General features: G+C 43.7%; 1 protein-coding gene across 1 annotated transcript; it reads left to right on the forward strand.

Annotated features, from left to right (window-relative positions):
• Nucleotides 1–5,918: 5,918 nt before the first annotated feature.
• LOC308111444 (cell adhesion molecule DSCAML1-like) lies at nt 5,919–10,582 on the forward strand. Its single transcript, XM_080466344.1, has 14 exons — nt 5,919–6,127; nt 6,214–6,552; nt 7,023–7,151; nt 7,266–7,433; nt 7,499–7,569; nt 7,655–7,901; nt 7,983–8,063; nt 8,160–8,216; nt 8,850–8,978; nt 9,065–9,229; nt 9,537–9,583; nt 9,734–9,836; nt 9,927–9,957; nt 10,059–10,582. The coding sequence occupies exons 1-14, from the start codon at nt 6,076–6,078 to the stop codon at nt 10,114–10,116; spliced, it is 1,677 nt and encodes a 558-aa protein (XP_080322470.1). The 5' UTR covers nt 5,919–6,075; the 3' UTR covers nt 10,117–10,582.
• Nucleotides 10,583–25,836: the final 15,254 nt, after the last annotated feature.

Genomic DNA, 25,836 nt, shown 5'->3' on the forward strand with positions numbered 1-25,836 from the left:
AATGATAAAAGTGGGTGTTGAAGCGCTGCCTTTATGTCACGGGTAAAAAAAAAATTGGATGTTACGACATCATTTTGCAAAACACAATATTTTCACACACAGATGGAAGCCAGAGTTTTTATGTGCATCTCTAAACTCAAAGACGCTGGGATCATGAGGAGACGAGTCAGAATGAGGGGGCTATTGATTTCCTTCCTGATTTTTAAAACGAGGAAGGTACACCATTGCTGTGTGATGCTATCTGCCCTCAAGTGTATGTGGGGGGGAGACATTTCTCACTTTAGGATGTTATACAATAGCCTACACACACGCAGCAGGAGCCTGCTTTCTTTTGCTTTCGATCCTGGTCCGAGGAAAGTCGATTTTTTTTTTTCTTCCTGCTCCCCTGTTTCTGCTATTTGTGGAGCGTTTGTTGGTGGAGGGCTTTGTGTGGAGGCGTGCGGGTGCAGTAGTAGGAATCATCTGCAGGAATCACAGATGAAATGTGTAGCGCGTGCCAGCACCGTCGGAATCATTGGCCCGACGGGGCAAAAAGCCACGCTGTCCTACAGATGCAGTGTCCAGAAACACATCATCCAGGGTTCCTGATGAGGATGTGGGACGGTGCCCGGGTCCAGATGCTGTCATCTCTTTGTCCACCAGCTATCAGCTGCCGGGCGATGTGCTGCTGATGAACCTAAAAGCAGGAGTGTATGCTTGTTGGATCGTGCAAACTCAAAATACAGTTTAATTTCTAATAACAAAGAGGCATTGTTTTAAAACATGATCACTGCACACAGTGTATTTAGAGCTTTACAATCCAGGCTGGGAACGGCCCCGTGCTCACATAATGTGACAGGGTGTTGCACTATAAGGATGTGAATAACTACATGAAAATACTTGTTTTCAGATTTATCCTATATTAGCAATATCTCATTTTATTCGATAATAAACTCTAATTTCATAACATTTTGTCACATGAATGATAAAATATGGATCAAAAATAACAAAACAATACTCTCACGTCTTATTATGAATGATAATGTCAGTGAATTGCATTTTTGAGGGAGAGAAATCGAATTAATATTATAGTATTTAATATAATATATAGTTCTTTTAGGGCACACGTAGTATGTGTGTGTGTGTGTATATATATATATATATATACCAACAATAATTGAAAAAATGGCTGATGATGAGGTTCATTTCCATTGCAGGGAAAATTCAAAGCCTTCTTGAGTGAAGAACATTGTGAGGAAGGCTGCTATGTTCCTCTCCACCGTAATCATAATCCTCGTTTTTATTTTCCGTGAGTACCAAAAGGATTATAGTTTGTGACTCATTTGCCATTCAGATTAATTTTACATTAGAAGTGGGTGGGTTGTTTTTTTTTTTTTTCCAGCAGCTGAACTCACAGGGAGGGTCTTCCTCCTTTTACACTGGGACTGGTATTTATTGTTTGCATTTCTTCAACCCAGGGAGGATGTTTCTGCTGTGGAGGAGCTCATCAACACGTCAACACCTCTGCCGCTGAGAATATTTATTAAACTGTCCGGACATTTTAATGATGACAAACATGAGAACAAATGGCTCCACAAGCAAGGGACCTTCTGTTCCTGCCAGTCACATAATGAATCTCCTCAGATCTTCAGATTTCTTCCAAACCAGGAAGAGAAAACTTCAGCGAAGCGGCGTATGCTCCAGTGTTTTCAGCTGATATTCAAAGGAGTAAATATAAATATATTCCAACAGATGGGGGAAAAAAAAAAATAAATAAAAAATAAAATCTGCAGGTTCATTTGCTGTCCTTTTCTGTTTTTTTGTGCCTTCTCGAAGAAGCCTGTTGATAAATACTTCATATCTGTGACTACAACGCCACCTTCTGGACCTACTGAGCACTTTCATCAGGAGCACTTTTTTTTTTTTTTTTTTTACAAAAAGCCATCTTTGCTGAGTGAATGTGTAAATAGAGGCTGTAAAGGTCCATTTTAATGTAAAGAAGAAAAATAACGCTCGGCCATTGTTAAAGACACACAACACAACTCCCCATGACGGAATACGATCCAGCAGCCATGCAGAACTTGGCATAACAGCTGTCATTGATAGAAATGTATTTATAAACTAGTGGCAATGAGAAGAAACAGCAGAGAGAAGTTGTTAACCTGCAAACTGCTTTTATTAAGATAAATAATCGTTTATTTTGAGCTGTAAATCACCACAGTCTTACATTTTTCATGTTACTGAGTTACTGTAGTTCGGGAGTTGTGAGGCTGTGCTCCAGCAGTGGCACGGAGAGAGTAGTCCACAACGTTGGTTTGCTATAAAGAATAAAGAATAATGAGTTATGACCACATGGAGACTTCAGTACTTTCATCATGTCTGTAAAAGCATAATTCATTTAAAGTGGCCCCATCTGCCTGTATAAATATTTGTTGTTTTACTTTATAATTAAAAGTTGCAGTAGAGCAGTTTGATCTGATTCACAAAATATTTGTAATAAGATTTGTGTGTTGTTTGTTGAAACCCTTAAATTTCTCTGCTGGATTTCTGAACATGTTTATGTCCACTCAGAAGGCTGATAAACATCCAAAATTATGTCAAGTGAACCAAAATTTGTGTTTTTTTAGTTTGTTTAGTTGTTTCACAATGTATTGACGTGAATTGTATTAGACAGGCCTCCACTGTGACTTTTATTTGTTTACCTGTCATCTGGTGAAAATCAAGCTCTGAATGTTTATACTGGTTAAACTGTACTTACTATGAGTGAAAGGAAAGCACAGCCCCGGTTCAATTTTTTTATTCACATAGGAGTAATTGCACAGTTCAGATGAGGTTCAGCTCTTCCCCCTGAGAGGTGTTTGCTTTTAGGATAAAGAAATGATTGGAGTTGGTTTGTCACAGTGAAGTTGTGTGTTTTGATGCTGAAACCATTGAACATTTTATTCAGGCATGTAATGATCCAGTGTGTATCAATTACTCTAATATGCATTATTGTTCTATTATTTGAGAAGATAAAGTGACGTTTTAAATTCTTCCCATCTTTAACCTTGAACATTATTGTTGCTTTAATGTCCTTTAACGTGCATCTGTTCCCTCGCAGGTCCAATCCTTCAGAGACAGACAATAATTGTTATAATAATAGTATATATATAATAATGGTTGTGAAACAGCCGTATGTGCTCCGTACATCATGATATGAACAATTTGCTCCAGCACATGTGGCCAACTCCAGTAACACATTACACACTTTATAATTGACAGACTCCCCCTGGCGATGGGTCCTCCAGGTGGGAACATTTGCAGCAATTGTCTTCCTTACTTGAGATTCCTCATTGTGTTTGTCCTCAATGTGAAATAGGTGATAGCTTCCCTCAGATTTTACACATTATAAGAGGGTGTCTATTTAAAGGTTACAGCCCCTGAGTGAAGGCTGTCCTTTTTTATGTTCTTTAGTTACATTGGTTCTGTTTTTCCTTATTTTGTAGTACATTTCACTCTCAGTGACTGTTATTAGGAAGGGAGACCTAACATAGCATAGCATTCTTATTTATAAAATACTAATAAACAACAGTGGCTCAAACATATTCAGGTTATTCAGTAGTTTGCTTGTTGTTGTTTTGTTAAAGTTTAATCCACTGAGGGTAATTTATCGCTTTTTTTTCTTTGGTTCATGTTGATTTTTTGTGTAACTGTACATATTTTAAACTCTTTAAATGCTCTAAAAACAAATTGAGAGGGTCTTCACTATTGGGTGAAATTGTCGTCATCATCATCATCATTGCCCAACTGTAAATTCATCAACTCACTTTTGCTATTGGTAAGTGTTAAGTTATCACTCTCGCCTCACTGCATTAAAATCCTCGGTTTGGGTCCAGGCTTGGGTGCCTTTGCCTCGCCTGTTTCTTCTGATGTACCTGTGTCCACCTGCAGTCCAAAATCAGGTGTTTGAGGTGAACTAATGGCAGTAAAATGCCTGTAGGTGTGAGTGTGTCTGGTTGTCTGTCTCTGTGTTTGACTATGGGAGAAGACAGGGTACAACCTGGATGAGTCGACCACAGAGCAGACATGACCAGCTCCGGGGTGTATACTGGAAGGAATGTGACTTTAATTCTCTTTCATAGTTTGGCCCTTGAAAGTGAACCGAGTTGGGATCGGCTCCAACACCCTGCAGCTCTTGGATCGAGCAGTTTAGTGAATTGATGCCAGAGCATGAAAGGGTTTGTTTAAATTTCATGGATGCAGATGCAGATGCAGAGATGCATTGCCACCTACTGGACGTAACACATTAAGATAAAAATATCAAGTAATAGCCACTTCGTGTGTGTGTGTGTGTGTGTGTGTGTGTGTGTGTGTGTGTGTGTGTGTGTGTGTGTGTGTGTGTGTGTGTGTGTGTGTGTGTGTGTGTGTGTGTGTGTGTGTGTGTGTGTGTGTGTGTGTGTGTGTGTGTGTGTGTGTGTGTGTGTGTGTGTGTGTGTGTGTGTGTGATGGATGACACACTTCCACTGCCAGCGCCGAGGGAAATCACAAGCACAAACTGTATCCATCTATCTTTTATAGCGGCTTTATTCAGATCTTGGTTGGAGGGATTTGGTGACCGTTCATGAGCTGTGGAGAGGTTATAGTCTGAAGGGGTTAAGAGAAGGTGCAGACATTCACACACACACGTACAATATCGAGCCATTCGTTAGTCTAATGAGTGAGATTGAAGGTGGAAGAAGGCTTGAGGACCTACACAAAACCCATGAAGACATAACTATCCACACACTGCTCTCCATTAGAGGAAAGGTTTCGAACAAGGGCCTCTTGCCCGTGAGTTGACGGTGCAGTCCACTGCAGCTTTTGTTCTGCTCCTGTTTCCACATTAATTTCCATTAGATAAAGAGTTACAGTAAATATTAACAGAGACTATCTGAAGCTGCATGCTAAAAACTATTTTAGTTTTTTAATGGCGACCTTATTTCTTTGTCGAAACAAATTCTTCATAGCAATAAGTGGAAAGCCTGATTCAGAACAAACATGCATCTGAGAGATGAGCAGAGATGGTTAAGTTGTGACACTCGTGATAATTTGCGAAAATTGGTCAATTCCAAGCAGCCAGGAAGCACCAAATATTATTTATCTTTATAGATATCTAATGAACGAGAGTGAAACTAATAAAAAAGAAAGAAAAAGGGAGAATTGTGGACAAAAAAAGAGGAAGTGTCTTTCTCTGAATCAATAAGAGAGAAAATCCTCTCAATAAGTCACATTTTATAGTAGATTAAAAAACGATTATACTGATAGTCTTGTCGACCCCCCCCCCCCCCCCTGCAATGCAACTCTTAGAATTGTTGAGAAGTTCTTATAGTTCACGGTACATATGAAGCCGTCCATCTGTTTCTGGGGGTCAGAACAGAGGAAGTCCTCTGTTGGGTTACTAAACATCCAACAGACCTAAATGTTTACTCAGCAGTCCAAGCAACAAGAGTCAACAGCCCCGGAGTAAACCAGACTTTCTATTTTCATCAGTGGCGTATTTGAGTGAGGCCACAATAGATGCACGTTTTTATGGAAAATGAATGTGCTTCATACATTACACAAAAAAAAAACGAACAAAGAAAAACATCTTGCAACTGTGCTTGCAGGCCGATAAGCAACACTAGTTGGCCTTGGAGTTGTTTGATTCCCTTGTGCCTCAGCAACATTTTATTATATGCTTTGCTTAAAAGCGAAGAGACCCTCGATGCAAAGCTTTTCTCCTCAGTCCCTCACAAAACGGCCGGGAAGTCGGTCTTTCCCTACAACCGCCACCCCAGAGACTGAAAGCCGACAGACGGAAGGCAGTTGTCACGTTGGTAACCTCGATCCCGTTTCTGTCTAATGATCAGAAAGAAGCAGTTTCTGCCCTCATCGTAGAAGGAACCAAAACCACAGAGAAGGAAATGACTCTTTTCTGCATTCCTCTTCTTTGGACAGAAGTTGTTTGTGTGAACATATCGAGGCCAGGGTCATGTGACCTGGGGGGGATTTCAGAGGTTAAACCACAGAGCGGTCGGTTTAGTGTCATTCAGCAGGTGAAACTGATCCTTCCACTGATCGACAGGCGAGAGCAGTAAAATGATGGCCTGGGACACTGTGCGCGGCGGTCTTCTCATTTGTGTGCTCATAGGTAAGACAGTCATGCAGCAGATTTACTGTTTAGTTAGAATTTATATTAATGATCATTGTGTTTAAAGTCTCGTATTGCCTCGTCAGGTCGTGTGTCTTCAGAAATGATCATCGCCACAGTGGGAACAGATGTAACGTTAAGGTGCAGCTATGACGCTCAATACCACGGCAAGCTTTCTGCGTGCTGGGGCCGAGGGCCCATACCCAACAGAGGCTGCGCCAACGAGCTGATCAAGTTTGATGGGACGTCGGTGGTCAGCAGGCTGTCCGAGCGTTACCTGCTGCTGGGGAACACGGGCGAGGGCGACGTGTCGATGACCATCAGGCAGGTTGAAGAGGGAGACTCGGGGGTGTACGGCTGTCGTGTGGAAGTCCCGGGCTGGTTCAATGACTTGAAACATCAGATGACCCTGACAGTCAACGCAGGTCAGACCAGCAGACATTAACCATTGAAACAAATAGCAGCTGTGACCGTTTGGAAAAAGACGTCAATGTCTTCAGTTTGTTTTCTTTTCTTTTTTCTTTTCCTCCTTCAATGGGGACAGAGAGACTTTCTTATCTCACCTTTCTAAGTATTGTTCCAACACAGAGCAGGAGGTTTTTCATTTGGCCTTTATCATAATGGAATCGGTGTTGACTGATCTTCGGGGATTTCTTTTCTTAATGAAAAACAATATTGCCATCAGGTGTCTTGACTTAAAAAAAGAGTGTGTGTGTGTGTGTGTGTGTGTGTGTGTGTGTGTGTGTGTGTGTGTGTGTGTGTGTGTGTGTGTGTGTGTGTGTGTGTGTGTGTGTGTGTGTGTGTGTGTGTGTGTGTGTGTGTGTGTGTGTGTGTGTGTGTATTACCAATATTGTTTAATGTGGCAACTGGTAAATTCACTCCACTTTCTATCTAGTGCGTCCTAATCCCCTGAAGATAGAGATAAGCGAGGTTAAAGAAAGATCAATCACCATTCGCTGGACTCCTGGGTTTGATGGGGGCCGGCCCATCACAAGCTATATAGTTCATCTGAAGCACAAACAGGGTAAGCACAGAGAGAAAAAAACCCCCAAAACTCTCCTGGCAATCAATTTGACCAACTTATTTTTCAGAACAAATGTGCAGTCTGGGTTTTAATCTTTGCCCTCCTGTTGCTCAGCGCAATGGGACACTGCCGTGAGAACCGAAATATACAATCCTGCACTGACCCAGGTGACTCTTGTGGATTTACGTCCAGCCAAGGCCTACAACATTCGCATGTACGCTGACAACAGCGTGGGACTGAGTGAAGCCAGCGAAGTCATCACAGTGACAACTAAAGAAGCAGGTACATTCAGGCGTTAGGAAGATATAATCACACAAAATAAAATCATAACGATGTTTTCTCTGCAGCGCCGGAGGGTCCTCCTCTGGATATGACGCTTGAGGCCGTCAGCTCTCACAGTATCAAAGTTAGCTGGAAGGTGAAGTCTTTATTTTACTTGTTGTCACAGCTTTATTGCGTCCTTTCCTTCTGTGACTTGATGTGATTTGTTCGCTGTGGATCAGCCTCCAAGAGCCGAGCTGAGAAACGGTGTCCTGCGGAGTTACAGCATCAGCTACAGAGAGTACGACCCCGCGGGAAGACATTTCAGACAGTGGAAGCACTTGAGCGTCACACCCAGAAGTGAAGACGAGAGCGTCGTCCTGAAGAACCTGAAGCCGTCCAGCAAGTACGGCGTTCTCGTACAGGCCAGAACAAATGCGGGGATAGGACCTGCTTCGACTGCGCCTCTCTGCTCCACCCTGGACGAGGGTAGGCCCGGAAACACCATTCATCAAATATCACAAATGAAATACTGCAGATGTCAATTTGGTGTTTCTATCGTCTCTCCAGCTTTTGAAATAACGACAGCGTCCAGTCTATCGACGTCTCCTGGTGCCACAGCACGGATACAAGACTTAGGTTCAACTACAGGTACATGTCGGTGGGCTGCTGAAACTATTAGATTCATTTCATTTTGCCTGGACTTTTCTTTTCAACTAACTTTGCTGAAATTTCAACCATCGTCAGAAGAGATTGTCCCTGAAGCCACAGTCTGGGAACAAAGCACAGTCCGCAGCACAGCAGGTACACCTGGGGAGGATTCTATTCTATTCTATTCTATTCTATTCTATTCTATTCTATTCAGTTCTATTCTATTCAGTTCTATTCAGTTCTTTTCCATTCTATTCTATTGTAGTTCACACATATACATATACATGTATAGATCAGCTAAACTGTTATGAATAATAAATTGATCACACTAACATTATTTGTTGTGATATTGTAATTTCTGTTTACATTCTTTTATCTTGAGTATTTAAAGCATTTTGAACCAATTCAACATATATATATATATATATACGTATATATCTTTCAGAATTCAGCATGTCTTTGTCACTATGTCTGTGTAGTGAAATCTAATAGGCAAAAAAGGATGTTACTTGTTCATTCAGGTAGTCTATTAAGTATACTCAAATGAAGGAGAATTGAAGTTGAAGGAGTGATACTGATTCAGAGATAAAGTTTGACTTGCTTTGATTTGAGTACTTACAACTGTGCCTCCAAAAGCAGAAAACATATTCCCACAGGTGATAATCAAATAGAAAAAAAAATAAAAAATATATATATATATATACACAAATGAAAACTGTGCTGTATAAAGATGAAGTGTTTACTTCTGTTTACTTCTGCTAAACGTCCTTGGTGTATTCCTTCTAGTTGCCCCAGATCCCCCAGTGGTTGAGTTGAAAGAGGTGAAAGACAATACCATTTCCCTCTTTTGGACTCCTGGCTTTGAAGGTGACAGTCCCATCACGTCCTACTGCCTGGAGTACAAAGCAGCCAACGGTACGAGAAAACTTCACTGAACTCTGAGAGCTGAACTTATGTCGTTAATCCTTTTGGCGATACGTCCACTGTGTTTTTCTGTGCAGCCTCGTGGGATAACACAAAGACTGTCGTGGACTTTGGTCCCAACCAGACAGAGGCAACGATAATAGAGATAAATCCCTCAACGTACAACCTACGCATGTTTGCCAGGAATAGTGGGGTCACCAGTAAACCCAGCAACGTGCTCACCATCACCACCGGAGAGCCAGGTGTTGTGCTATTATGATTCTTGCTGTCTCAGCTGGATATTCTGTATGCGCTTTCAGCAGACTGCCGCTCATTAACAGCAGGTAGATTGTTTTCCTTTCAAACCTCCGTGACAGGAGAAGTGGTGTTCCTTACCCTCCACAAGGTGGTCAAAAACATCAACGCCACAGTTCCTCAAACAAAAGGAAGCGTGGTCACGTCTCAGCTCAGCGCTTTCGTTTGTTCCTGCACATTTTGCAGATCTGTGGAAAACGGCACTTTCTAAACTTCCTCCTGGCTGATTGCTTGTGTGTTTAATGTGTCTGACAGGTCACCAGCGGGGACATTTCACCACCGTATCAACTGACACTCAGGCCGTGAGTGTCAAACAGAGACTTCAATTACTCACACTGACTCAGCCAGCTGTGTCTGATGCTGACGGATTCCCCTCTAATGAGAAACACACAGAGCTGCAACCTCCTTGTTTTCTGCTGCTCTGTTAACTCTGACTAAATTCTCCCTGCTAGGTGAGTGCTGAGGAGCGTCCCGGTGGTCACCTCGCAGCCATCGTGGTGCCAGTGGTGCTGGTGCTGTTGACTGTTGCCATAGTGACTGCATGGCAACTCCGACGTGAGTGCACTCAGCGCGTCGTCTCTCATGGAGATTCAGATTAGACACACTGTGTTAATCTAATTTGATATCTACCATCCATCTTCACAGGAATAAAACGTAAAAAAGGCAACCTGAGCATGTGCGTATTTGTGCAGTTTTCTACATATATACAGAGAATCCTGCGTCTTGAAACGCATTTACTTCTAAAATATCTGAAAATGTCCTGTTTGTTTGTTTCAGGTGGCTGACCGGAGGAGGGCTTCGTTTCAGAGGTGCCGAGTCACTACAAGAGTTGTAAAATTTTGCATTACTCAGCATTTTAGCCTGTGGCAACATTAAAAAAAAAAAAAACAACTTACAGATAATAAGCATCAATATTGCTTTTGCAACCAAAAGATGCAAAAGGTGTCTTAAATTCTTGTTCATGTTATCTTTTTTTTCCCCATGTAGAACCCCCCCCCCCCCAGAATTTACACTAAATAATCCTAAACAAAAGTAAAGTGTGGTTCAGGTTTTACACCAGAATTCTCTCTCTGATTTACCAGATTTGTATTTTATTCCCACATTAAATTACACACTTTTATTTTTATTTTGTGTGTGTAACAATCACTTATCCTTAAAAGGTAAGAAAGTGTCACTATTTTCCCTGCTAATCATCGTCGGTGTCAACTGTACAGTTTATTGTTTCTCATGACATTAGAAGAAGATCAACGCCTCAAATTTATTCATCTGAATAAATTAAATACTCGCTGACCTAAACAGCTCTTGCTGGATCATGTTATTCTCTTCTGACCAGACACACTGCTGTTGTTTTGGTTCTTTTATTCTACTCGACCGTTTCTATATTTGGGACCTGCTTTATTCTGGTGACTAACACACTCCCTCTCATTCTAAGGTAAAGAGTCAGTAACTTTAGATTCACTCCACAGAAACACCTCTACCTACTCCTCATTGCCCTGTCATTCTGTCATCCCCGTCTCTCCTTTTATTGCAATTACAGCTCCTCACTTGCACCACTGCACCGTTATATATATATATATATATCTTTCCTCGTATAGTACATTGTGTAAGTATTGTCCATACAGTCTGCACTCTAACTGCTCTGTCCTTCTACACTTTTGTCACCTTTGTGGGAAAACATACATTGATGATATTAAAAGTTGGGGAAAGCAAATATTGCCACGTAGATCAGACATAAACGGTCTCATCCTGGTAAAGATAAACAGGAAGGAAACAATCTGCAAAGAATCAGCTTCAAATATTTCATAAAATCCATACACCTTTTGTCCAAGGGAGAGTAGAATTTGCGATAAATGAATAGTCCTCTGGCTCAAATTCATTTTTGTTATGTCTATTATGTTCATATCATTAAGAGAAGCAAAGGAACAAACAATCACACACGGATATATGAATTTATTTGAATTGTTCCTGTAGATGAAAACTAAGGAGACTCCTGCTTCAGCTTTCTCTTATAAACACAAAAATATTGTCAGTTATTTTCTCTTTGTTTTGATAAAGCGCCTCAAACTCTTTGGATAGTTTAGGAGGTGGATAGGCCGATATAATGTGATAATAATGTGTGAGCATATTTCACTATGGCACGGAAGAAACTGGTGAAAATGCACATATTGGCGGCACGTTTAGCAATATTGGTTCCACATCACATTACATCGTGGGACATTACTGAATTTAATTGTGTGAACAAGATTTCATCATCTCATTCATGAATCAATCAGAAATATATTCCATTTGAACACAATTTAAACCTATAAATCAATAAATGTGCCCAATTCATGTCGTTTTGCACAATTGCTGCTGTTCTTTTGGCAGCAGTTAAGGGGTTATGTTTCAGATCTCATATCAGCATCCTTTCCACATAGAGAGAAAATTCTTTATTAATTTATCCATCCACCCTCTATACCGTTTAATCCTGTGCAGGACCGCAGGGCGCTGGAGCCAATCCCAGCAAACTATGGGCAGAGTCATGGAGGGATCACCAGTCCATCTCAGCCACACATTCACATTCACACCTCGGGACAATTTAGAGACACCAATTAACTACACATGCATGATTTGGGACTGTTGGAGGAAACCAGACACCCCCCCCCCCCCACCCACCCCACCCACCCACCCACACACACACACACACAGAACATGTAAACTCCACACAGAAAGGCCCAGCCAGTATTTGACCTTACTGTATGGTACCGCTGCTCCAACATTCAGTCATACTTTATTAATCCTCGAGGAAAATTCTTTACTGTTGCTCCACAGATAGAATAGAATAATCAGATTTCAAATGAGTAAGAAGAGAATATTAAATAAGTGAATATCAATAAGAGAAAAGAGGAAATGAAAACTGGAGCAAACTGGCAATTGTTTAAGTTGTAGGGAAAATCAATTATAGTTCAAACCATTGGATAAATATAGCAATTTAATTTAATTGTTCATTATTTATTCTATTCTCTCCATGATGACAGGACCTCTAATGGCTGCACTTTACTTAATTTCAGTGTGTGTCTTGTATGAGTAGTTAAAACGAATGGTCATCTAGCAGTGCTTCATAATGCCCACTAGAGGGCATTAGAGTTTCATCTCACGGTGAATGCCGCGCTCTTCAGATATCAGTCACAGCTCACATCATCATCATCATCATCATCATGATCATCATCATCATCATCGGAGCGGTCCTTGGGGGCAGGCGCTGCAGCCAGCTGGATTTCCATCCATCTGTCCTGTAAATCTCTTAATTGTTCTAATTAAGGATCAGAGGAAGAGATCTGATACCTCTACGGAGCTTTGAGGCATCTGCCAGTGAGGGAGTCTCCCCACTAATGGGGGCTCACAGGGGGATACCTAAGCCTCGTGTCTCTGCGGGGACCACGCGGCACAGCAGGGATCAATGTTTGTACGTGCATGAATGGATGTATACATGAATGGATGTTTGAAAAGTGACTTCCACTTCCTCCTCTACTGTTTATATCTCTGTAAGCTACTGGTGAAACAACTGTTGCTTTGGTTGTTTCGAAGTTGGCAAACAGAAGTCTGGCACTTCCTGAGGAATATACTATTGGCCCACAGGGATGTAAATATTGTAGATTATTGGTTTGCTGCGGTTACCCATCACAAACTCGGAGACGCTGACGCACAGTCACTCTGCATGGTGTGTCCGCGGCCTGTAAACACGACTCCACCACATCCCTCCTCCTGAACTTCCGCTCATCTCCTGACCCTTCGCCTCTGCTGCCCGCTGCCATTTTCCTGCTTTCATGCGTCTTTTTCCTTTGGCTTCGCTTATACAAACTGCAGCGCCTTCTTCCTGTACCGGTGCTTTCCTCCGTGTCAGACTTCCCCGTCCTTTCCTCCTTTCATCCATCTCTCGCTTTCTTCATGCCCTGCTGATTACACTGTGTGGCATTTATATAAACAGAAGAAAAAAGGCAGGGAGACTTGTGGGATCCACTGGTTGGGTGACTTTGATGAGGTCCCTTTGATTGGCCACACAGAAAAAAAACAACTTACACCCCCACCCCCCGTCCCCCCCCCCCCCCCCCCCCCCCCCCCCACCCCCACCCCATCCCACCCCACCCTTACCACTGGTTATTTGTAGCTGGACCTCGGCAGCTATCAGTAACCCCCACAAAGCAACGAACCTGTGGGCCAGTGCACAAAGAACAAGTTGAAACACAAGTGGTGACGTCGGACGTTGCCGACCTGCAAAGAATTTACAATAAGTGTCATCTGCTCAACTGTTTTGTCACCTCATTCACAGCGCGACTCCACACTCTCCTTAAACATCTGAGACCAAACATCCATTAAGGCACCAGCGCAGCAGTCCTCATTCAAGCCATACGGAGCTGTGTCAGCTGTGCCTGCTGAAAGCTTCACTTGTGAAACTGCAGGTGGGAGATTGAGAACCGAGGAGGCAGTTTATGGTTATAATAACGGCAGCACGAGCAGGGGGACGGAGTCGGGACCGTAATAAATCATCTCTGTAGTTGTGACCACATCAAGGCGCCAACACTCAGGAAGTGGAGACTGTGAAACGTACCACATACACCAAAGACCGAGCTCCGCAGGAAGGGGCTGATATCCAGGCCTCTTTGCCCCAGAACGGATGCATGGTCCTGGGCCTGAGGAACTGCCAGATGTTGGCCCTTCTGGAGCGCCTTATGAACTTGAGAACAACAGAACAGATGAGAGTATTGAACAGAGCAGAAATGAAAGGGGCGGGGATTTGAGGTGGAACAAAGAGGAACAGGGCGGCACAGAGGCAGTCTGTGAAAGCATGTAGAGAGCTGGGGTATGGCCTTTTGCTGATGAAAGAAGGACTAATTGATTCAAGTCTTTATCCAGGCCCCCTGCAAACTTACAGCAGCTCAAAGGGAACTTTTCATCTTGTTAGAGCTACAGCATGCCTGTCAATGAGGCAATGAAAACATGGTGAAGTAGTAATCATGAAGCCAGGGCCAAAAGTTTGAGCCGGAAAGAAAAAACTGAGGGAAACGCTGGATGTGATTAAAAGTTGAGAGTGACTGTGAAGCAGCAATCTAAAAATCACCTCATTCATAATTTGATTTAACAGCGCTTTTGTGTTGATGTGATCTGATTAGCCAACCTGAGTAACCTGGATGGGAAGCGGCGAACATGTTTGAAGGTCAGACATTTACCATGGAGTTTACAGTTACCATGGAGACAAGTGTCACTTCCCCAGAGTATCAGCCCGAGTGAAATGTATACTATATACACATATCTGATCATGTGTAGCTGTGATTATGTGTACAGGATAGCAGAAACATTCTGTGGACATCACCTTTTTCAAAATTATGTAATGGAGAAAAATAACAAAGTGGTAGAATAAGAATAAAACTATTTATTTTGTACCAGCAGCAATAATAATAAATAAAGTAACTGACTTGTGATCATAAACATAATGGCATGATCTCATCATGTAAAAAACTGTGATGTACATGTGAAGTAATTGTAAAGACTCCCCAATGCACGTTAGTGTAATATTGAGAGGGTTTTGAGCTAAGTGGCAAATTTCAACCTTCTTGTAGGTCTAAGTTTCCATAGAAACACAGAAGACTTTATATTGATGTAGCGAGTTTATGAAATGCTGAGAAAAAAAAATGTATTTGGCAGCAAGTCATTGAGGACAGAAATAGCTATACTGACATGCTTGTTGCTTTCCTTTGCACACCCATAATCCTTAATGCTCACAGATATTTCCATAAACGTTTGAACATCCAAAACCATATCTTGCACGATTCATATCACACGTCACCTCTCATTCAGGCAGCATTAAGTGTCACAGCTTTGAACAGAGACATGGGTCTTAATCTGTTTAAATTTGCTTCCTTCTGCCATACTAACACCACTGACTTTTGCTTTTTTATACACCTGCCCAGAGGCGAGTTCTAGTAAGGAGAGGCGTCAAATTGGAAGACCTCCATCGTCCTGGCAGCTGAACACAGTGGAAGTCTTGGATCTGTTCAGGGGATTGGACCAGCTGAGCTCTGCTGTGGAAGACAAGTGGCTGGCTCTGCTGAATGGGAGAAGGAGCTGTGGATGGATGGAGGGAGAGGGGGTAAAGTAGAGGGGGAGGGAGGGAGAGGTAATCACATCAGGGGATTAGTGGCTGTTATTAATGGAGGATAAGGCTTTTTACTGTCACTCTCACATGTGCACGCAAACACACACATTCTATCTATCTATCTATCTATCTATCTGTCGATCTATCTGTCTATCTATCTATCTATCTATCTATCTATCTATCTATCTATCTATCTATCTATCTATCTATCTATCTATCTATCTATCTATCTATCTATCTATCTATCTATCTATCTATCTATCTATCTATCTATCTATCTATCTATCTATCTATCTATCTATCTATCTATCTATCTAGCTATCTATCTATCTATCTATCTATCTATCTATCTATATCTATCCATCCATCCATCCTGTCTGTCAGACGGTAATTCAATTACACAGCTGCCTCTCCTCGCCTCGTCCAACCTCTGGCCAACGGCAATGTGTTATGATTTTGGTTTGTAATATTCTTGCTACCTACTTCATGAGGGAGAAAAATGATCTGCTCCTGTGTGCATATTTGTGTGTGTGTGTGTGTGTGTGTGTGTGTGTGTGTGTGTGTGTGTGTGTGTGTGTGTGTGTGTGTGTGTGTGTGTGTGTGTGCTGGCATGCCACCCCTTGAAAGATGGCCATTCAACGGTGAACAAACAAGACATTTGTCTAAAGTCTTGCATCACCTCAGGGAAGACTCTGTGGAAATGTGCTTTGCCGGGTTATCTTTCGCTGTTATTTTCTGTCTCCCTGTGACTCACGGGATCTGAACTTCATGGCAAGATTAGTGAGAAATAAAAATTGTTTTAAAGAAGCAAGCGAAACTGAAGCCGGTCATTTGTGCAACTATCAATGATGTTTGTTTTGTATTTTTCACTCCAGTGCGTACGTCCATGAGTTATCAATCTATACATGTAGAAATACTGAGCCGCTCTTGTAATTAATACATACATGACTGTTAAAGATCACACCTGAAAAGTATTCACTTAAATGCCTGAAATTCCAAATACTCCCAGGCATGTGAGTGTCATTTACAGTCACAATGGCTTTCCATTGAGAAGATGTACAGGCGCAGGCTAAAGAGAAACATTTGCAGACTCTTTCATCAGTGCGAACCCGCCTTAGCCTCGCACTGAGCCGCAAAGACACCAGCATCCCACCGTGAGCCGCAGACACAGCTGCACCGCACTTTCATCATCTGAATGGAGTTTCACAGCAGTGGCAGGAAAACTAAAGTCCCTGAGCTCCATCCCATCACCGAGAGACCCTGGAGGGGCAGCAGCATGTCAGAGCAGCTCAGAGGCGACACAAATAAGTAAACAGACAGAATCCACATGCAAAGTGAGGAAAAACTGGAGGAAGCAATGGGAAGGGACTTAGAAGCAGGCGACCGTTGCTTTGGCCGAGCAAAAAAGAACGAATTAAAATGACATTTGGGTTTATGGACTTGATATCTTGGCTTTTGCGTCCCTTCCGACTGCCTGACAAAAGAAAAACAAAGATGAACTTAACTTGTATATGAAACTTCTTCACAGGAGCTGAATTGAAACGTGGTTACCTAAATAAATTGTTACTTTGTTGCGCTTGTTTGCAAAAAAGTAAATAATGCTAAAAGTACAACTGCCTGCTTGTTTTTACTCAGCTCTGTTTTTTAAGTTGGTCTCTATGAACAGAGGGAGCTTGAAGGCCCTGTGGGGATACACACACTCACATATCCTCAGACAAACACACACACACACACGCCAATCTATCTGTCTGTCAGCTCTGTGCTCATAATCACATCCTATCCCCGCATGTTCCCATACACACAACCCCCCTGCCTCGCCTGACTGTAGAGGGAGAGAAACCAGAGATCCCTCCAAACGCTCTCTAAGATTAAGGCTTTGTGTTTTACATGTGTTATCGTTGCTTCCCTTCGTTATCCCCCTGCTTTTGTCTCAGCCTCCTCCTCTAATTAGAATCTTGTCCTTTTCATTCCTCCGTTTGCCTTTCTTCCACCTGTGAGAGCGAGAAGAAGAGCGTGGAGAGAGAAGAAGACGAAGAAAAAGGACTAGAATCAGAAGAAGAGGAAGAAGAGAAAGAAGAAGAAGAAGAAGAAGAGAGAAGGAAGGAATGGGTAGAGAGAGATGAAAAGCCCGCCACACAGAGCGAGTGGCGGAGCGCTGTGGAATGTGGTGTCTGAGGGGAGGATGAAGGCGGTTGTCACGTCTCATCACACAAACGTGTACACACACACACACACACAACCTGGCTGTGGTGCGACAGCAGAGACACACACACACACACACACACACACGGCCCCGCTGAGCTGAGCTTTGAAAGGAAGAAAGTGTAAAGGGAATGAAAAAGAAGAAAGAAGAACAAGCAAGAAGAAGCCACAGTGTTGGATGTTTCATTTTGACCCATATTTGTCCTGACGCATAAATCAAACAGGCACTGAGGAGCCCGGCGCATCTGTCATGACAGGGCGTTGGAGAAAATATCCACGCGGATCCACCAGAACACACACTCTGTTGGTGGTATGAACAGCAATTAGGAGCTGCACATAATGAGAACAATAAATGTATACAATGTTAAGACAAGGGAGCCTTCTAAACACCTATTTCTTTTTTTTTTCTAAAATGCAAACTGCTCTAACAAGCATAAAATGATTGCCTCTTCCTCTCCTCCCCGCTCGCCCCCTCTCCCTCCTCTTCTCCTTCCCGCTTTGCCTCCAGCCAAGTTCAGTGCTGTCCGTCCTTTGGCCCACAGTGTAGCCTCCTTGGCTGCTTATGTGCGAGGTGAGGACAGGCTGGCACTGCGCCTCTGTGTGCGGTCAGGCCGTGTTTACATCTGTCTGGCCCTGGAGCCTGAAGCCTGGAACCTGGAGCAGCGCGCCGGTGCATCCTGGACATTACCCAGCAGACTGGAGCGGGACCTGAGGACTGACTCTCACTCGGGCCGCCTGATGAATGGCCTACAGTCTCAAAAAGACATACATGTCCCTTTGCATAACTGACCCCTTTTCCTATGTTGCTCTTAAATCCTCTGCCTTTGTTGTTGATTGCCCCCAACTACAGTATAACTCGACTCAATGCTCTCCCCAGATATTCTTGCATCTCACTACGAGGGAAAGTAGCATAAGGAGCTTTGGCCTGCATGTTCAGAAAACTCTCTTCCCCTGATTGAATGTCTATATGTTAGTGCTTAGGATTTGCGTGTCTGAGATATGTTTAACATGCACTAATCCGCTGGAAGCAGCAAAGAAAGGAGAGAACTGAATGGCACTAGTTGCAGTACATGACAAACAGTGTGATCTGCCTTTTGTTTTTGATAGCTGATGAATATGCATGTGGCCCCGGGAGTGATTGAGTTTGGGGTGGGGTGGGGGCTCAGAAGAGCATGTTAAACAATAGAATTACATCTCTGACATGCATTCACCGCAAGGCTGGGATTAAACGCAGCGCAGAAGAAGGAGAAAAAAAGACAAGAAGGAAGAAGGGAAAGGGATAGAGATGGAGAGCGGAGCGATAAAGAACAGATCCGCTGCTTATCTATTGAAGAAATGGAGGCCTCGGGGAGAAGGGGGAAGGAAGGAGACGAGGAGGGAGGGAATGGTGGCAAAGAGAGGGGAGAAACAGGGAGAGGAGGAGATCGGGGAGCGGGTCGTCAATCCGATGTATTTAATTTCTTTTGCTGTTACTGAATCATCAAGGGGATGATCCAACAGTAGATCAAAAGAACAAGCAGGGGAACGGGGGGAAAAAGCAGATTAATGCAACGGAACAAAAGAACAGTCTCTCCAAGATGCTCACAACTCCTCTCTCCCCGTCCTCCACTCACCATCCCCTCATCACTTCTTCACTGCCCATTGTCGTCTTTTTCCTCTCTTTTTCACATTTTCTTTCGAGACAACTTTCAGAAATGTTTTGAAGACATGAACACAATGTGAAAAGCAGTCATGAAGTGGAACAAGGCTGACGTCTCAGAGTGCTCCTGAATGGCAAAGTTTATTAGCATCTGATTCATCTTCACGGGTTTCATCTGACGTCCGTCATGTAGTGAGGGCAGCTTCCCATGAGGCCATGGGCAGACAGCTTGTTTAGTCTGCACTGCCCTCCTTGGCCGGGACTTGAACAAGCTTTTATGAAAAGCCTACAGATCAGAGTCGTTGATGTCCAGTGAGCGTGTCAGTTTTTATTTTGAATGTCGGTTTTGCTCAAACGGTGTTGTTGTTTAAAGTAAAGGCTTAAACTTGGACTGTTACATACAAGTACAGCCATAGCATAGTTCCCCTTCAGCGCTGCTGGTTTGTGGCGGTGTCTGAAGTGTTTTCATGTATATAGTACTGCTACTGGCCCAGCACAGGTTCTTCTGTCTTTCTGCGTAGACAATTTTGGGTCATATCTCAACTCTGACTGCAATCCAGTAGTGTGTGTGTGTGTGTGTGTCTGTGCCGGTGTGTGTGTGTGTGTGTGTGTGTGTGTACGCACTCGCCAGGTCAAGCTTGGACGGCCCTCCAGGCAACATGGGATGACCATGTCCAGTTAAAACAAATATAAAGGGCCTCAGTGATGCTGTTATTATCCCATTTTACATTTCACTGCATTCCCTCCTCGCCTGCTAACACTTCTCTCTTTTTCCCTCTCACTTTCTCTCCCTCTCTCTGTCACCTTTTCTGTCACTCTGCCCAAACCGCTGCAACTCCCCCTCAGTTCACCATAAAGCCTCCTCATACCTGCCTGTCGTCTCCAGATGGCAGGTTGAGGTGTGTGTGTGTGTGTGTGTGTGTGTGTGTGTGTGTGTGTGTGTGTGTGTGTGTGTGTGTGTGTGTGTGTACTGCTAAGCCTGGTTTTATTCCACACTTGACTCCCTCCACCAACCCCCCCCAAACTCTGATAAACTAAAGCGAACCCAGGACTGAGAAGTCAAGTGGTGTCCAGCCAAGCTCACGGATGGTTGACAGTCAATATTGACCCCGGGCTTGGTGTCTCTCTGTGGAAACGAGGAATACCCCCCCCCCCCCCTCCCGGCATGTCACCTTGACTCGCTCACACACAGATAGGACCAAGTTGGCTGAAGAAGCTTGACCCAACCGCTGACCTTTGTCTGGGTATTTTCTCATCCTGCTGCTAGTTAAGAACAGACTCGTGAAAGGTGTGAATCTATGCCCACTTCTACAAGCCAGCATCAAGTGATGAATGGCAGTGAGATATTGTCACCGATGCTTCAGTTTGAAGGTGCATTGTTAACTATTCCTTGCCAAACAACTGCAACAAAGAAAACCCTCATACTCATGTACACGATTAGAGCTCTGCGCAGAGTTTGTCTGGAAGGAGAAAAAGTACAGAAGTATTGCCTGCGCGTGAACTGATGTATCGGTGTGCCTCTGTGTACTTGTCTTTGTGTGTTTGTCAGCACAAACACCTAACATTGAAGGAGACAGGCTGCCTCCTGACAGTTATTTGCTAGTTTTGGTCTCTCTGTGCTCTAACTTTCTGTCTCTCTCCCCCTCCCTAAATTACCCCTGGAGGACTGAGCAAGGGTAAACACAACCACTGAGAAAAGGCTCACGACACACCGCTTGTTATTGCGCGAAGCCTCCCTCTCGGTCTTTTCCTCTGTTTATCTGCGGTTCCAATGATTCCCTATTTGTCAGCCATCTGGGTTCTGCAGAGACCACATGTATGCTTTTTATGCATTTCTTGCAATAGCATAACAATGTGCAGCAGCGTTACATTGCAGAGGCATGTAAGGTCTTAATCCAAAGCTTTTGCCACAGTTGTTTCAGCTGCCCTGACAGGGCCTTATGGTGAAAATTATAGAGTTGCAAGAATGAAAACTGCTGTCTTGTGAAGGAATGACATGAATGTGACTGATTTTTTACAACTTTCTGAAGATGAGCCTCTTGTTTGGCAAATCATTTTGTGATTGCCTGATTGTGAGGTAACGGTAATTATGATTGTATCTTGTTACAAGATATTTTTTAGAGCTGAATGTCATTTTAACATGTAAGACAACTACAAACATTGCATATACTGTATTAATTGTATATGCAATGCTAAACAGTGTCAACCGATGATGACTACAGAGTGTGAGACCAATGTGTGTGTTGTACGTGCAGATCCTTGAGGAAGGCTGAGGCAGAAATATTCACCTCCTCCAAATTGATCTGAGGTGGAAGGTGACCTCACTGATTTTTAGTTAAAAACAAAACACACAAAAAAATGCAACCACTTGTCCATATACAGCACACTAACCTGTCCACCTATCCACCAATGATTTCACGAAGACAACAATCATGGACACTGAACAGGTGTTTTGTATTTGAAGGGTATTGCCCAACCTCTTGAGATTCTGCACCTATATAGAGAGATAGACGGATATACAGATCGATAGAAAAACCGGAGGTTACAGCAGCGAAGCATCTGCACGGCATGCATTAGCACGTGCACCATAATCACAGACGTCTTTGGTTTTCATCAAAGCCCCTAATTTTCTCTGTTCATATCTTGCGGCCCCACCTCCACCTCGCTCTCTTAGAGCACACCTGCACTCAATATGAGTGCCCTGAACTCGCCACCATATTACACATATTGCACACGTTTCGCTCATGTGTTTCTCGGCGGCCCTCGGCTTCGTCATCGCTCTGTGTCATGTGTCCACGGACAGGCATTACACATGAGCTCCCCCTCCTGCAGCCCACGCCGGGTCCTGTCATTCAACCTAGAGTTTCATTGCAACAGGATATCCTGAACATTTAACATTTCCTTCAGTTGTGCAGCAGATGTGCTGGACGGGCACAAAGCAAAAGAGAAAGAAAGGCAGACCTGGAACTGCTCTCGGTCATCTAACAGCCAGCTACCGGCTCACATTCGTGTGTTTCTTCTTTTCTCTTCATGTTAACTCACGTCCGTTCACTTCCACTCTGCTGCATCCCCAAGGTGACGGCTGGCTTCTGCTATCGCGGCTCATGCCTAAAGGCTACAGGGCAAATGGGCCTGCTGTCCTTAGAGGTTTGTGACCAGAGGCCATCTGTCCCCATCGATTCTGACCAAACCTCAACGGCATGTTTCTTTGATGAGCTCTGTCGGAAATAGTCAGCACGAGTTACTTTTCATCCTGATCAAAGTTTTCCCTGAGTCAGTGAATGAAGTACAACACTTTTTGTGGTAACAACTTGTGGACTTTTGGGTGTGAAAACTTTCTGAATTCTCACAGCACCGTTTGAACCTAACCCAAACAGAATGGCTTTATATTTGTAAATTGGGAGTTTGATCAGTCTTTACATTTTAAAACACAAACATTAAAACAATCCCCACCCTTTAACACCCACCTTAAAATATCATTTGTTTACATCCCTTACCAAAAAGTCCCAATGCGCTGGAATGCACGGGGAAAAGCACTCTGAAGCCCCAGTGTGTTTGCAACCCTATAAATAAAGGTGGCGGTGGGGAGTGTGGTTGACCATAATTACACAGGCCCTGTAAAAGCTGGGGCGCGCTCTCTGTCTGTCTGCCTCCTGGTCCTGGTACCAGTCATGGCCACTCCCATCTACATACAAACACACATTCACAGGCATGCATGCACACAAACATACAGGAACACTGGCAGATGTGGCTCAAAACTTTGTTTTTTTTGTCAGGAGTTTAAAAAAACTCTTTTGTTTTGTCCTTTAGAAATGTTTCACAGCCTGAAACAACAAGCTCTGACCTGTTTATTTCAAATCTGGTTCTTTTTCTTTCTCTACTGTTTATCAGTGATCAATATATAATGGTATTGATTGGGTTATGGCTTGACTGGACATTTCAGTTCAGCAGCTCAGTAACCGCTGAGACCTCGATAAATTTGTAACTGAACAATATTCTCACCTTGTTCCAAAAGCCACAATCACTAAGTCCCGATTAGAGTGGCAAGACTGTTTTAAGTGCGTTTCACTAAGTGTATTTTCATCTCTGTGGTGCGCATGTTCACATGCTAAATCTCCATCTGGCCGCTGTGAAATGAAGTTCACAGCATTGGAGTTGAGATGTAAACACACATTCACACAGTGTTCTCTTTCTCGCTAAGCTGCAGAGACAGACATTTACCAAACTGTGCTGTATGTCGCGTATCTGTACCAGCCAAAAGTGGTTTAATGGTGTGTGTGTGTGAATGCGGACCTGCGTTTGTGTGAATGTGTCTAAGTGCACACGGACAGAAACGTGTGGCTGCATCAGCCAAGATTCTCTTTCTTACACTGCTTTAAGCAGCCAGAATAACGCTGCAAATTCTATACTCTGTGCTGCACGGTACAATTTGTTCCAAGGCACTTGACTCTCTGTCGAAATCACAGCCCGACACCCAACTATAGCTAGCTCAGTCTATTACCCTCACCAGGCCAGCTGCCAAGAACAAACACATCCAACAGTTTTAATACCTTGTTTTCACACAAGCAGTTTTTCACTCCAGCTTATAAAAGCCAAATGACAATAACAATAGCATGTACAAGAAAACCAGAATGTGTTTGGTGTGAACAAAAGTCTTCTTTAAAACCGGTATTGCAGCCAGCCAGTGGTCCCAGCTCCTCCACCTTCTTTGTCCTCGTGTGGTTTGGCACAAGAAGCCTGTGGTGTGGGTAGACGGGATAGCATGGTCAGACTCAGATGTTTTAATGTCACTTGTCTGCGTTGTAAAAAAAATTGAATGCCACACTTGGTACACTCTGTTATAGTGCAAAATAAATTGCATGTTTACTGAGTCCCACCTTTGCCTTCACTTTAATATTCTTAAGCAGTGGATCTTTGAGAAAGGCCAAGGCTGGAATTAGCTGGAAAGGGTCTGGTTAGTGTGATTACTTCCCCCTCATCCCTCTGCTCCATTTATCTCAGAGGTACTGCAGTGCAGAATGGCAGTAATGTATTTTAATGCACCTCTACATGATAGAAGTTGACCGGCTGCTGTTACATCTGCCACACTTGAGTGTTCATCCCTCTACATCTCTAAGTCATACGCACCGCTGTGCCTCATAGCATTAAACATTCAGCAGAAACAAATGAAAAGCTCTCTTAAAAGCTCTAACCAATCGGTTTTTACAAGCCTACCATGGCTGCATTCGAATAAAAACAAAGACTAAAGTGGTCTAGACAGCAGGAAATCCAACTTTGAAAGAATACAACAACTAGAGTTAAATGTTTTCCCCTTTGGTGGCGGCAAATGCGTTACAGTGTACCACATCGCTATATATACTCATTTGGTTTATTGCTAGAAAGAAATTGAATTGGTGCCACAAAGATGCAATATTCAGATCTTAAGGGGGCTGGAGAAGAGCGGCTATTCGACCATAAAGACATATGAGTGAAGGACTGGGACCTTGTGGAAGCTTTTGATGAACGACGGTGTGTCATCACATACATTAACTGTCTGCAACACTCAGGATCAACTCTGGTTTATCCCAAACAAGGGCAATGGGAAACATCGCGGGGGAAATGTGGAAAGTCTGAAATTCTACACTGCTTCAGGTTGAGAAATGACAATAATGTGTCTCTATCAGTGTGCGTGCACGCGCCTGTCCGGCTGTTTCTACCTGGTGTCCTCTAGGTGTCACTAGAGGTGTTCAGGGTCCAGACTAGACTGAGGCTGCCTTATCTGGAGTGAGTGTTAAGTGTGTGTGTGTGCGTGTGCGTGTCCATGTGCGAGCCTGTGGGTGCGTGGAAATAAATAAATAAAAGAAGAAGAAGAAGAAGAAAAGCTGCTGCTGCCTCTCCGGTGCGCTGACAGCTTCAATCCAGTTGCCGTGGTGATATCCTCTCCCAGGTGCAACACACACAAAGACACACACACACACACACGCGCGCACACACACACACGCACACCCACATACCTCGACACCCACAGCTGGCTGTTTGTGCCCTTCCCTCCACGAGCTTAGACAACCATCATTAACACCAGTGTCCCTGTGCTGCTCTCTCTCTCTCGCTCTCGCTCTCTGTCGCTCGTGCGCGCACCGTGCGCCACGCGCTTTTCCGCAGGTGTCCACCTCGCCCCGCCCCCCCACCCACCGCGCGCTCGCTAATGAGAGTGAAAATGAGAACAATGGGGCGAGGAGCGCGGGGCCCGCCAGCTCATCTGGGCTCCGTTGATCTTGTTAATTGCGTCCGTGGACGCGCTCCGCTCCCTTTGAAGTGTGTCTGAAGAGCCGCTTCAGAGACTGGCAATTACCGCACATCATGTAATTGCTGCAAGACAGGCAGCCATATGAGAGAATTCATGTTACTGTATGTGTGTGTGTGTGTGTGTGTGTGTGTGTGTGTGTGTGTGTGTGTGTGTGTGTGTGTGTGTGTGTGTGTGTGTGTGTGTGTGTGTGTGTGTGTGTGTGTGTGTGTGTGTGACAGAAAGAGTGATGATGGTGATGCTTTCCAAGGTGTTGTAGCAGCACAGCTCACGTCCTGTCAAACCGCAACACCTTCAG

The sequence above is a fragment of the Lipophrys pholis genome (genome assembly GCF_963383615.2).
Source record: "Lipophrys pholis genome assembly, chromosome: 6".
NCBI lineage: Eukaryota > Metazoa > Chordata > Actinopteri > Blenniiformes > Blenniidae > Lipophrys > Lipophrys pholis.

Bases quoted from the DNA above. Each gene is read 5' to 3' on its own strand.
- LOC308111444 (XM_080466344.1), top strand. From the start codon at position 6,076: ATGATGGCCTGGGACACTGTGCGCGGCGGTCTTCTCATTTGTGTGCTC. The intron at 6,553-7,022 runs GTCAGACCAGCA...CTTTCTATCTAG, and splicing joins GACCCTGACAGTCAACGCAG to TGCGTCCTAATCCCCTGAAG. The intron at 9,230-9,536 runs GTGTTGTGCTAT...TGTGTCTGACAG, and splicing joins CATCACCACCGGAGAGCCAG to GTCACCAGCGGGGACATTTC.